Source organism: Lemur catta, chromosome 1 (assembly GCF_020740605.2).
Source record: "Lemur catta isolate mLemCat1 chromosome 1, mLemCat1.pri, whole genome shotgun sequence".
Classification (NCBI taxonomy): domain Eukaryota; kingdom Metazoa; phylum Chordata; class Mammalia; order Primates; family Lemuridae; genus Lemur; species Lemur catta.
In genome coordinates, this window is record NC_059128.1 from 120604294 (window position 1) to 120617290 (window position 12997).

General features: G+C 57.5%; 1 protein-coding gene across 13 annotated transcripts in view; it reads left to right on the top strand.

Moving 5' to 3' along the window:
- Window positions 1–11941, top strand: part of MAST3 (microtubule associated serine/threonine kinase 3) — a 33270-nt gene extending 21329 nt beyond the window's left edge. For all 13 annotated transcript variants that reach the window (XM_045553681.1, XM_045553741.1, XM_045553688.1 and 10 more), the window contains 13 exons: window positions 2664–2796; window positions 2954–3119; window positions 3269–3370; window positions 4117–4239; window positions 5072–5181; window positions 6018–6154; window positions 6676–6908; window positions 7363–7593; window positions 7807–8033; window positions 8497–8619; window positions 8777–8913; window positions 9006–9187; window positions 9903–11941. In XM_045553681.1, the coding sequence (XP_045409637.1) occupies window positions 2664–2796; window positions 2954–3119; window positions 3269–3370; window positions 4117–4239; window positions 5072–5181; window positions 6018–6154; window positions 6676–6908; window positions 7363–7593; window positions 7807–8033; window positions 8497–8619; window positions 8777–8913; window positions 9006–9187; window positions 9903–10435 (2437 nt within the window). In that variant the 3' untranslated portion in view covers window positions 10436–11941. The remainder of the gene's footprint in view (window positions 1–2663; window positions 2797–2953; window positions 3120–3268; window positions 3371–4116; window positions 4240–5071; window positions 5182–6017; window positions 6155–6675; window positions 6909–7362; window positions 7594–7806; window positions 8034–8496; window positions 8620–8776; window positions 8914–9005; window positions 9188–9902) is intronic.
- The last annotated feature ends 1056 nt before the right edge of the window (window positions 11942–12997 follow it).

Genomic DNA, 12997 nt, shown 5'->3' on the forward strand with positions numbered 1-12997 from the left:
AGGTGCCCAGCCCTGGGCAGTTCACCAAGGAATAAATGCCCCCAGTAGGTGCTTGAAAAAACTTTTTTCCTTTTCACTTTGGAAAATTTCAGATGCACCCGAAAGTCAGGAGAAAGGTATATTAGTTTGCTAGAGCTGCTGTGAAAAGTACCACATACTGAGTGGCTCAAACAGCAGAAATTCATTCTTTCACGGTTCTAGAAGCTCGAAGTGTAAGATCAAGGTGTCTGCAGACCCGGGCTCCGTCTGACGGGCCAGGGAAGGATCTGTTCCAGGCCTCTCTCAGAACTCCTGGTAGTTCTTGGCTTATGGCAGCAGAACTCTAGTTGTCACATGATGTTCTCCCTGTGTGTCTGTGTCCAAATTCCCTTTGTTATCAGGACACCAGTCACAGTGGATGAGGAGCCACCTGCTCCAGCCTTGTCTCACACTAAGTCATTACCTCTGCAGTGACCGTGTTTCCAAGTAGGATCACAGAGGCCTGACGTCCTGGGGCCAGGACAGCAATATGTGAACTTTGGAGAGCACCGTTCAAGCCATAGCAGAAGGGCACAGGCCCCTGCCCCTGCCCCTGCCCCTGCCCTGTGTTTCAACTCAGATGCCACAGCGACCAGCGCTTGGCTAGGCCCGTTTCCCCCTCACCCCCTTGTTACCCCTTCCCCACTGGCTGATTTGAAGCAAATCCCAGGCATTGTATCATTTTATTTGTAAAAAGGAAAAAATTTTTTCAGTAGCAGATTTAGTGAGTGTTCAAGAAATAAATGCTTTTTATTTTTTATGGTTTTATTATTATTATTTTGTTTTTTAGAGATAGGGTCTTGCTCTGTTGCCCAGGCTGGAGTACAGTGGCGTCATCATAGCTCCCTGCAGCCTCAAACTCCTGGGCTCCAGCAATCCTTCTGCCTCAGCCTCCCAGGTCACCAGGACTACTGGCTGAATGTTTTTTAGACAGTGGGAAGCCCCATAGGAGCTCAAGAAATATTGATGGTGTTAATAGTGGAAGGCCTGGGTTTGGAAGTTGCTGGGTGCACCTGATAGCTACACCAGCCTGTGTACACAGTAGTTGCTCAAGAAACATTTCTTTTTAAAAAAAGGACCAGGCGCAGTGGCTCACGCCTGTAATCCTAGCACTCTGGGAGGCCGAGGCGGGTGGATCACTCGAGGTCAGGAGTTTGAGACCAGCCTGAGCGAGACCCCGTCTCTACTGAAAATAGAAATCAATTATCTGGACAACTAAAAATATATATAGAAAAAATTAGCTGGGCATGGTGGCGCATGCCTGTAGTCCCAGCTACTCGGGAGGCTGAGGCAGTAGGATCGCTTAAGCCCAGGAGTTTGAGGTTGCTGTGAGCTAGGCTGACGCCACGGCACTCACTCTAGCCCGGGCAACAGAGTGAGACTCTGGCTCAAAAAAAAAAAAAAAAAAAAAATGGTGGATGTGCATGTTAGGTACACAGAATTGTTTCTTTACAGAGCTGAGGTAAATAATAGGTGCTAAATAAATGGCTCTTTAAACAATGGCTATACATGGTGAATTCTCCAGGAATTCGTTTTTGTGTGGCAGATGTACTCAGGAGGTACACAGAAATGTGACTTTATGAAGCTGTTGCCTCTGATTCTATTGTGTAACAAAACATTTATATACTTAAGTTCGTAGGAAAAATTAACCAGCAGTGTATGGTATGTGCACCGTTTTCAGGTTTTTTTTTTTTTCCTTAGAGATAGGGTCTTGCTGTGTTGCCCAGGCTGGGCTCAAACTCCTGGGCTCAAGCAGTCCTCTGGTCTCGGTCTCCTGAGTAGCTGAGACTAGAGGTGCCATGTTACTGTGCCCAGCTACGTGCATAAGTTTTTAAAAAATGGATGTATTTAAAAAGTACACGGAAATACTTCTGTACACAGCAGGTGCTCAAGATATGTTCACTGCTCAGCAGGGGTGTAAACAATAGGTGCTTGCAAACTGCTTGGTTCGTTGAGGCAATGGATGCACAAACAAAAATGTACTGTGGGTACACGCAGCAGGTGCTACGAAATGAGATGTTATAGCACACCGGGGGTGGATGCTGTGAGTCTTAGGAAATGTATCTTTGAGCAGCAGAGTATAGAGTAGGTGCTCAATAGCAGCACCAGATGCACCCAGTCGAGGCACAGAGATGTCTGCCTTATAATACCGCCTGAGACCAGTGGGCTCTCTTGATAACGTGGCTGTGCATAGGCAGTGCTTTTTTTTCCTCCTTTTTTGAGACAGGGTCTCGCTCTGTCACCCCAGGTAGACTGCAGTGGCGTCATCACAGCTCATTGCAGCCTCCAACTCCTGAGGCGATCCTCCTGCCTCACCCTCCCGAGTAGCTGGGACTACGGGTGCCACTACTGCGCCCGGCTAATTTTTCTAGTTTTAGTAGAGACGGGATCTTGCTCTTGCTCAAGCTGGCCTTAAACTTCTGGCCTCAAGCAATCCTCCCTCCGTGGTCTCCTGGGGTACTACGGTTATAGGCGTGAGCCACTACGCCTGGCTAGGCAGTGCTTTCTGACCCCCTCTTGGGGTAGGGTCAGGCTGCCCTGGCTGGACCTCGGCCTGGCCCGAGTGTAAGTCAAGGTCAGAGCGGGAGGAGTGGCCAGGCCTCCCGGCCCCCCAGCCCTGAGCGAGCACCTCCACCTGCCCACAGCCTGCTTATCACCTCGCTTGGCCACATCAAACTGACCGACTTTGGCCTGTCCAAGATTGGGCTTATGAGCATGGCCACCAACCTCTACGAGGGCCACATCGAGAAGGACGCCCGGGAGTTTGTGGACAAGCAGGTGGGTGGCCCTGGGCGTGTAGAAGCCTGAAGCTCCTGGATGTGGGGGTCTTTATAATTCCACCCACCCCTTACTCCCAGGCTGGCCCTGGCCTCCCCATCTCTCCTGGGGTCTCTGGGGGGGTCTGGCCTCAGTTTCCCCATTCCACCTGGCCTAGGTGTGCGGGACTCCGGAGTACATCGCCCCCGAGGTCATCTTCCGCCAGGGCTATGGGAAGCCGGTGGACTGGTGGGCCATGGGTATCATCCTCTACGAGTTCCTAGTGGGCTGTGTGCCTTTCTTTGGAGACACCCCCGAGGAGCTGTTCGGGCAGGTGGTCAGTGGTACGTTGCCTTGGTGCCCCCTGGGGCTCTGCATGCGGTTCTCAGGTTTGCTGTCTGCGAGGTAGGACTGAGCCAACAGGAATAAGTGAGGGAAGGTGACAGAAGGTGCTAGAAAGGGCTTCCTCTGCCTCCTTCCTCCCTCGTTTTAGATGAGATCGTGTGGCCAGAGGGAGATGAGTCCCTTCCAACTGACGCCCAGGACCTCATCACCAGGCTACTACGGCAGAGCCCACTGGACCGACTCGGGACTGGTATGTAGGTGTGGGTGGGACCCAGGTGGGTGGCTCCTTCAGATCCTGGGTCCCAGGGAATAGAGGGTGGGGTAGGGCTTGACGTAGACAAGAGTTCTACTTGGGAAGCTACATGGAGAAGGGGGCTTGGAGCTGGGGTTTTGAAGGATGCATAAGAGTTCACCAGGAATAGCACAAGACCTTGAAGGAATGGCAGATAGCTAGCTCTGGTGCTCACAGGGATCACTGAGGCTGAGTAAGTCTGAGTGATGATGTGAACCTGTGAAGTCATCAAGGGCTATGTCTTGAGGTCCTCAAAGGCCAGCTCAGAGGATCCCACCTTCCCAGTTTTCTGGCCACCTGGTAAATAGCTGAGGGACTGTTTGAGACTCATGCGGCCATGCGTTATACAGCCACTACGGGTCACGTTCATGTCTGAGGCTTTACCACGAGAGAAGAGGGTGGGGCCGAGGTTAGGGAACAGCCACCTCCTGCCCTGTGGAATAGAAACATGTGCAAAAGACCGGGGAAGGAGGGAGCCTGAGGCCCTGGGGCTTCTCCCTGCGGCGGGTCCCAGTGTGCAGCAGTGGGAGCGCAGCCCCGGGAACCTGGCCGGGCTGGGTCTGGGCCCTGGCTTGGTCCCCCTCTCTTGGCGCTTGCGTGGCAGCTGACTGTGGTTCTTTGTGGGCCCCACCCTATGTGGGTGGCAGTGGCGTCTTTGGGGGGCAGGTTGGGGACCCACAGGGCTCAGCTGAGCATGTCTGCAGGTGGCACCCACGAGGTGAAGCAGCACCCCTTCTTCCTGGCCCTTGACTGGGCAGGGCTCCTGCGACACAAGGCGGAGTTCGTGCCCCAGCTGGAGGCTGAGGACGACACCAGCTACTTCGACAGTAAGCTGGTGGCGAGAGGGGGCAGCGGGGTCATCTTGGGGGCAGGCTTTGCCGTCCCACAGTCCCTGGGGGTGAAGGGCTGTCTGCCAGGGGCTCCGTCCATGCCTGGCACCTCGCCCGAGGTCTAGGAGCTCCTGACTTCCTGCGCTTTTCCAAGAATTGAGGGCATGTCTGGCCACTGTCCTCTGGCTGGGATTTCCTGTGCGTCTGGGGTCAGGAGGTTGCAGCATCCTTCGGGTTTCAGAAGGGGAAACCGAGGCAGTGAATGTGGCAGACCCTCACCTGGGGCTCCTCAGAAGATCTGGCCTCTGGGTTGCCCAGCCCTGACCAGGCACAGGCTCTGGACTGTCACACAGGAGAGTTTGGGCCGTCCCGCTCACTTTTGTGGAGGGGTCCTGGCAGGGCTGCTGTAGCTGGGCTCCCATGACTCCCTCTCTCCGCACTGGGAGGTCAGGTCCATAGTGTTCCAGTGCCTCCTCCAGAACTTGCTGCACGCTGGAGGTCTTCTCTGAGCTTCTGTTTCCTTTTCTGTAAAATGAGGAACATCCTTTACGTTTGAGATGCGCAATTGTACCTAATTCTGCGTGACCCGTTTCAGGCTTCACTGAAGCTCAGAGACAAGAATTCCCCTCGCCCACGATCCCTTGGCTTTTGGGGACACAGCTGGGATTTATTCCCAGATACCTGGCTCTGCCTCCTGTGGTCCCTAAACACACCAGGCATTGCTCCACCTTGGGGCCCTTGCCTGGCCGCGTCCCCATCGTGATGCCACACAGTCCTTGAGGCCACCTCTGGGCGTCAGGTGGGCTGCACATGCCTGTCCCTCCCACAGCGCGTTCGGAACGTTACCGCCACCTGGGCTCCGAGGAGGACGAGACCAACGATGAGGAGTCATCCGCAGAGATTCCCCAGTTCTCGTCCTGCTCCCACCGGTTCAGCAAGGTGAGCGCGGGCCCGGGTGCGGCTAGCACTCAGGAACATCTCAAGATGTCTGCTTGTCTTCCCCAGTGTGATAAAATACGTGCGACAGAGTACACCATTGCAGCCTTTCTAAAGCGTATAGCTCAGTGGCATTCTGCACATTCGCGATGCTGAGCAGCCACTGCCTTTATGTGGTTCCAGAACATTCACTTCCCCAAAGAAAGAGACTTTGCACCCACTGGCAGTCACTCCCCACCCCTCCCCTGGCCCACTGCGTGGTTTTCTGTTCCAGACATTTTTACAAATAGAATTGCACAACCCGTGGCCTTTCGCGTCTGGCTCCTTCCACTCAGTGCAGCGGACTGGAGGCTCAGCCACGCCGTGGCACGTGGCAGTGAGCGTGTCATTTCTTTTTACAGCCGAGTGATATTCTGCTGCACAGATGTGCCACTGTTCACGCGTCCATCCTCGGTGGACACGGAGGTGGTTTCCGCCCCGTGGCGACTGTGAATAGAGCCACTGTGCTGGATGTCATGTTACAACCTCATAGGCTTTGCTCATTCCTGCCTTTGCGATTTGCTCAGAAGCCCCTCTACTCTGCCTCGGGCCTGGGCCCCGGGGAGGACTCTCCGTTCGGCACTAGAAACCCCAGCTGTGGCCCCGTTGGTAGCCAGGGCCCTCTAAGTCTCAGTTTTTTAATCTGTACAAGGGACCCCAGACTCTGCTCTCTTCAGGGATGCAGTGAGTAAGGATTTAAGGAAGTGATTCATACCAAAGTGCTAGACTGAGCCCACTGTCCAGCCCAGGTGCAACTGCCGCCACCTTCCTTGTTACTATGATTTTTTATTGCCTCCCAGGTCTACAGCAGCTCTGAGTTCCTGGCTGCCCAGCCCACTCCTACCTTTGCTGAAAGGAGTTTCAGTGAGGACCCGGAGGAAGGCTGGGAGCGCAACATCGAGGTGGATTATGGCCGCAGGCTGAGTGCTGACATCCGGTAGGTTGGCCGGGGAGGTGTAGGCAGATCCAGCATCCAAGCCTGCTGGGAGTTGGAGACAAAATTTGATGTTGAGGGAGCTTCCCAGTGGCCTAGTAGAAAAGGGTCAAACATAATGGCCAGGGTGTCAGCCCCCTGACAACCTTTCTCCCTTTGGCTTTGCATTCCTAACCATGCCTGACATAAAGCACTTGTGTCCCATCACACTGCGAGGCTCTTGCTTGCACTGGTCTTTCTGGCCAGAATGCCCTTTGCTAACACACTCCTGTTCATCCTCCAAAGCCCAGACCCAACAGAAACAATCAATGTCTCGTAGAGGATGGATGTTGGAAGCTGAGTTTTAAAAGTTGAATAGGAGGCCTCCAGGTAGACATAAGAGGATGGTGCAAAGGGGACTCATCCTGTATTTGCAAATTGCCCCTGATTCAAGGCTGAGAGTTAAGATGTGGCCATGAGAGGTGACTGGGTATCCTGGGGAGCAGGTGCCTCGCAGGTGTGACACAGGCTCGTCCTCCCTGCAGGTTGAGGTCCTGGACGTCCTCTGGTTCCTCCTGTCACTCATCTTTGTCCCAGCCTGAACGGGGCCCTAGCCCATCTCTCCTGAACACCACCATCAGCCTGGACACCATGCCCAAGTTTGCCTTCTCGTCAGAGGATGAGGGGGTGGGCCCCAAGAGGCCTGTCTTCATTCTGGGGGAGCCTGACCCACCCCCAGTGGCCACCCCAGTGATGCCAAAGCCCTCCAGCCTTTCTGGTAAGTGGAACCTAAAGTAAGAGGGATAGTGTCATGGAAAGTTTTTCAGAGAATGGGCTGTTTGAGATGAGTTTTCAAGGATGAGTAGTTCTCCATCACTGACTAAAGCTTTAAGATAGGAGAGGCCAGGGCCCCAGAGAGGCCTCAGCTCATCTCAGGAGCCCCTGCCTAGGGGTAACACCTCCTGCTTTATTGTGTCAGGATGGGACCGCTAGCTCCCAAGAGGGGAAGCTCAGGATTCAACTGGGTGTGGGGGAAGGCTTCCTGGAGGAGGAGACTTGAAGAATGGAGCTTTGCATAGCAACAATTTGGGAAGACTGTGCAGGAGGAGGGGCCTGCATGAATGAAGGCGAGGAGGCTGGACTGTGCACCGGCTGACTAGGAAGGAAGGGCCTTAGGCAGAGGGGCCGAGTGGCGAGGCGGAGGCACCGGGCTGACGCCGCTGCTCCCCTAGCCGACACAGCTGCTCTCAGCCATTCCCGCCTCCGAAGTAACAGCACCGGTGCCCGACACTCCACGCCTCGGCCCCTGGATGCCGGCCGGGGCCGCCGCCTTGGGGGCCCGAGAGAACCAACCCCTGAGAAGTCCAGGGCTTCCTCTGGCGGTGGTGGCGGCGGCGGCAGCAGTGGGGGCCGTGTGCCCAAGTCGGCCTCCGTCTCTGCCCTGTCCCTAATCATCACAGCAGGTAACACCTGCGGCCCAGTCTGGGTTTTTACTTGTGTGTCCATGTCTGTTTTAACCAGCAGGGTGGGGGTCACTGAGCCGGGGCAGCAGCGTGCCTGGCAGAGGGTTTTGGTGCCACTGCAGGGCAGCCAGGGTGGTCACTGCGGTGGAGAGAATGGCACCCCGTGGGGTCCCCTGTGAGGCAGTGCGCCAGCCCTTCCCTGACCCCTTGCAGATGACGGCAGTGGCGGCCCCCTCGTGAGCCCCCTATCCCCACGCTCACTATCCTCGAACCCATCGTCCCGTGACTCCTCGCCGAGCCGAGACCCATCCCCCGTGTGCAGCAGCCTGCGGCCCCCCATCGTCATCCACAGCTCGGGCAAGAAGTACGGCTTCAGCCTGCGGGCCATCCGCGTCTACATGGGCGACAGTGATGTCTACACTGTGCACCACGTTGTCTGGGTGAGTGAGGCTGAGTGGGAACAGCAGGGACCCGGGTTCGAGTCCGGCTCTGCCCAGGCAAGTCCCTTCCTTCTCAGAGCTGCATTTCGGGGCCTGGCTGGGACAAGAAGGCGGAGCTGATGCCATGTGGTTCCTCTCGGGCCCCGGTGTCAGTTGTGGGCGAGGAGGTTGGGTGAGAGACAGGGATGGACAGACAGAGACCCTGAGCCGACGTTAAGCTCCCAGCTCCATGCAGGGGCACGATGGGTACCTAACCCTCCCTCCCCTAGCGTGAGGGTGTCAGTGTCCCCTCAAGGCCCATCCCCCCCCACCGCGCTCCCTAAATAGCCCCCAAGGTCAGGGAAACTGAGGCAGCACAAGAGACAGCAACTTGCTGAGGTCCCACAGCCAGCCCAGCCGGGCGGGGGTCTCCAGATGTGAGGCCCAGGCCTGTGACTCACCATGCCTGTCTTGACACCCACAGAGCGTGGAGGAGGGAAGCCCGGCCCAGGAGGCGGGCCTACACGCTGGGGACCTCATCACCCACATCAACGGGGAGTCAGTGCTGGGGCTGGTGCACATGGACGTGGTCGAGCTGCTGCTGAAGGTGCGGCCTCCCTACCCACCCTCCAGGCCCCCACGGCCTGGCACCCCCTTGGCCCCAGCGCCTGGTCCCACGGCTGGGTGGAGGGATGGACCCTTGGTGGTGGGTCCCGCGGGTCCGGTGGGAGGCACATAGGCGACCCCCGCCCTCGCTCCGGCAGAGCGGCAACAAGATATCACTGCGGACCACGGCCCTGGAGAACACGTCCATCAAGGTGGGCCCCGCACGCAAGAACGTGGCCAAGGGCCGCATGGCGCGCAGGAGCAAGCGAAGCCGCCGGCGGGAGACCCAGGACCGGTGAGCAGCCGTGGCCAGGTGCCAGGGTGGCGGGGGCGGGGCAGGACTCAGGGGGCGGGGATCTGAACCCCTGGCTGGTTTTCTTACCCGAGGCGGAAGTCACTCTTCAAGAAGATCTCCAAGCAGTCGTCAGTGCTGCACACCAGCCGCAGCTTCTCCTCCGGACTGCACCACTCGCTGTCATCCAGCGAGAGCCTCCCCGGCTCACCCACCCACAGCCTCTCCCCCAGCCCCACCACGCCCTGCCGCAGCCCAGCCCCTGACGCCCCAGCAGGTGGGTGCACACCCCAGGCCACCCTGGGAGTAAGGGCTGGTCGATGGGAGGGATGGGGAGGGTGGAATGACTTGATGTAGGAGCAGAGATGACTGTAAATGCCTTCCCAGCCTCCTGGAGCCTGAAAGGCAACCCGGGCTGGTCAGAGAGAGGTGCAGGGGCAGGGAAGGGTGTGCCCAGCAGTAGGAGAGTTGTGAGCAAACTCGGCGAGACAGGAGGGGCATGGAAGCTGAGAAGGGGCTGGTGGGCTTTGAGGAATGGATTGGGCCAGAGCTGGGCTTAAATTAGGGGGCATTAGGGAGCCATACAGGGTGTGTGAGGGAGGGCATGGTTTGAACCTAGGAAAGATCATTCTGGGACAGGAAAGGATGGTGATTTGGCCTGACCCCAAGGGTCCCCAGTCTGCAAGAGATAACCAGCCACAGGGTTAGAGTCAGGCTGGAGAGAGGGACAGGCTAGGACAGGTAAGGCAGAGGAAAGGCAGGTAAGGAAGGCTTCCTGGAGGATGGGGCATAGGAGCTGGGGCTTTGATGGATGCGTAGGAGTTCACCAGATTTAGGTCAAGGTAACAGCCTTGAGCAGAAGGCAGAAAAGCCAAGCACGGGTGGCCACAGGAAAGGATGTGGATTTTGGCAGGTTTGGTCAGTCCCAGGGCCCCACCTCTGTGCTAGGGACTTTGAGGCCAGTAGTACTGACCCATGCCTGTCACCCGCAGACACTTCGTCCCCACCCAGTGCATCCCCAAGCTCCAGTAGCCCTGCCTCTCCAGCTGCCACTGGCCACACCCGCCCCAGCTCCCTGCATGGCCTGGCTGCCAAGCTCGGGCCACCCCGCCCCAAGGCTGGCCGCCGCAAGTCCACCAGCAGCATCCCGCCCTCCCCATTGGCTTGCCCACCTGTCTCCGCGCCCCCTCCCCGCTCGCCCTCACCCCTGCCTGGACACCCACCTGCACCCACCCGTTCCCCACGGCTGCGCCGGGGCCAGTCAGCTGACAAGCTGGGCACAGGTGAGCGGCTGGACGGGGAGGCAGGGCGCCGCGGCCGCGGGCCAGACGCCGAGCTGGTGGTCATGCGGCGGCTGCACCTGTCCGAGCGCCGAGACTCCTTCAAGAAGCAGGAGGCTGTGCAAGAGGTGAGCTTCGATGAGCCGCTCGAGGAGGCCACCGGGCCACCTGCCTCAGTGCCACAGATCGCCGTGGAGGGCGCCGAAGCTGTGCCAGGAGCCCTTGGACCCACTGGAAAAGACTGATTCCTCCCCACCTGGTCTCTCCCTGGCTTCAGAGTCGCGTGTTTTTTGTGCAATGTTTTTTCCATAAAGTCACGCCTGGGTGGAGACTGAGCCACCAGCATAGGACACCCGGAAAGCATAAAGCCATCTCCGTCCTTGCTGGAAAGCGGAGGCAGCACCTCCCTCATGTTCTGATGTCAATCGGGGGGGGGGCCAAAGGGACAGGAATGGGGGACGAGGGTGGCGTTGTAAATAGTAGCAAACCCCTGCAACTAATTTATTACTTTTTATAAGCAACAGCCGGACTGAGCTGCCCCTATGAAGGCAGCTTGCCCCAGGTACCTGGGACCCCCGTTTGCAGACCCTGCCCTGTGGGCTGAGAAGGAAGCACTTTGGACAAGTCATATGTGTTTGTGTTTTCTAGTTTTTCTGTACTTTTTAAGTTTTTGTGTTACCTGATCCCATCCCTGACCCAAGACCCCCCCAATTTGAGGGTATGAAGCCGAGCTTACCTGTGTGGGCCCAGTATGGATGTGACTTGGAGAGTCCATAAACAATTCCCCTCCCCCAAGGCCACTTCCCACTATCATAGCTGCCATCCCTAGGCTGGCCTTTCTCTATTGAGTCTGCCTCCAATCCTGCAGGCTGCAGCCTGGAGAAGAGGGTGTGGGACCTGGGGCTTTGATGGATGAATAGGTGTTCACCATATCTAAGCAGAGGAGTCATCCACTTCACAAGTGGGTACTGATGCCCCAGGAGGCCCAGGCCTCACAGGGCACTACCAAGGCAGGAGAAGAGTGTCCACCCTGGACAAGATTCCATGTGTTTGAGGCCCACCAGATGAGCCCTTGACCGGGCTGTGTCTGAAACACTCTCTAGGGGGTTCCCTCAGTGTGTCAGCGCCTCTCTGGGATGAGTGAGAAAACCCACTGGCAGCCCGAGTTTGCATTTCAGCTTCACTGTGTGGCTCTGGGAAAATGGCTTTCCCACTCTGTGCCTCAGTTTCCTTGTGTTTACAAGACCAATCCCAATGACTGTGTATTAAGCACCTACTGTGTACCGAGCGCTTTTACTCGTGGCTTCTCCCTCAGCCAGCCTTGAGAAAGCTGGAGGCGGCATCATCACTTGCTTTTTACAGACAAGCCAGGTGAGGCCTGGCAAGGGCGAGGCCTGTCCCACGATCACCTGGGGAGAATTGTGGCAGAGGGGACATGAGCCAGGCCCTGCTGTGGGCATCGTCATCAAGGGAGCTTGAATACAGGGGCTGGTGTCAGATACAGCAGACTCCAGCCCCAGATCTTCCCCACTGCTGCCGTGTGACCCACGGGCACCGTGGAGGTGGTTGGTGAGATTGCTTTGCCCCACGTGGTGAGGGAGCTCTGCAAGTGCCACAGCCCACTCTGCATCCTCTTCCGAGTCCCCTGCCCAGCACCGCCTGGTGTTGGAGGGTAGACCTAGGCTGTGCATGACTTGCCCTGTCCTTCCATCCCGCAGCTGGCAGTGAATAAAAGCTCATATTCACAAAGATGAGGTCCAATGTCTGGATTTGTGAGGGCTGAGAAAGGGGTAAGGGAAGAGTGGAGAAGGGAATGGCGTGAAATAGAGCCGTGGGTCAAAGTCATTTCAAGTGGGTTTTGAGGGCTGTGTAGGCGTTCGCCATTGAGATTCTCCCTGATGCCTTCTCTGGTTCTCGTCTCCTGCTAGCTCTGCCCTTAAAAGCTTCATTCAGACACCCGTCAGGGGCCCAGAGCTACGTTAATAACGTCAGTAAGTCATCGTTGTGTCCATGCTATCCTGGTCTTTGCTTGGGCTGTGCCACAAAACTTCGCCCCGACCCGAACCCAGCCCGGCTCAGCCCAAGCGCGATCCGTTACTAGCGAGGCTGTTCGCAGTCTCGGAAACGTTCTTGACCACGGCCCCGCCTCCGAGCGTCTTCGGCCATTTCCGGACACAATCTTCGGCAATGGGGCTGCGGCCGGCCAAGTTGCTCCCGGAGGTCATTCACTGTTTCCGGACGCTCTGGGTTGCCATGGGAACGCCTTCAACCCTGGCTTTTCTTCGGATCTCGGCTTGTTCGGCCGTCTCCTAAAAAGTTCAGCTTTCTGTGGCGAGCGCCTTCCTGTTTCCTGAGCGTCAGGTTGCCTCCTCTGCCCTCTGGAACCGTCCATGCTTCGGCAGTCTCTCGAAGCTGGCGGTCGCGTCTTGGTCTGAACTCCCCCAAGGCTTCCATTTGCGACTGCGCACGCTCGGTTCTTTCCAGAAACGCTCCGCGCTCTCAGGGCCCAGCCTCTGTTACCCAGGCCGGCTGTTGCTCGTTCGGCCATTTCCGGACTCGCCCGCGCGTCTCTAAGCCCTGCCGAACCCGGCCTCGGAGCGCGGGCCGAGCCGATGCCGTTCGGCTGTTTCCGGACATGCTCGGCTGTCTCAGGGTACTGGCCAAACCACCAGTCCCGCGGGATTATGTTCGGCTGTTTACGGAATCACTCGGGCGCCCCCCGACCCCTACGCTCCGCCTCGGCCTCGGCGCTCCCGCCCGGCCCGAATGCGTTCGGGCATTTCCGCCGGGGGCGGGCCGGGCCGCTC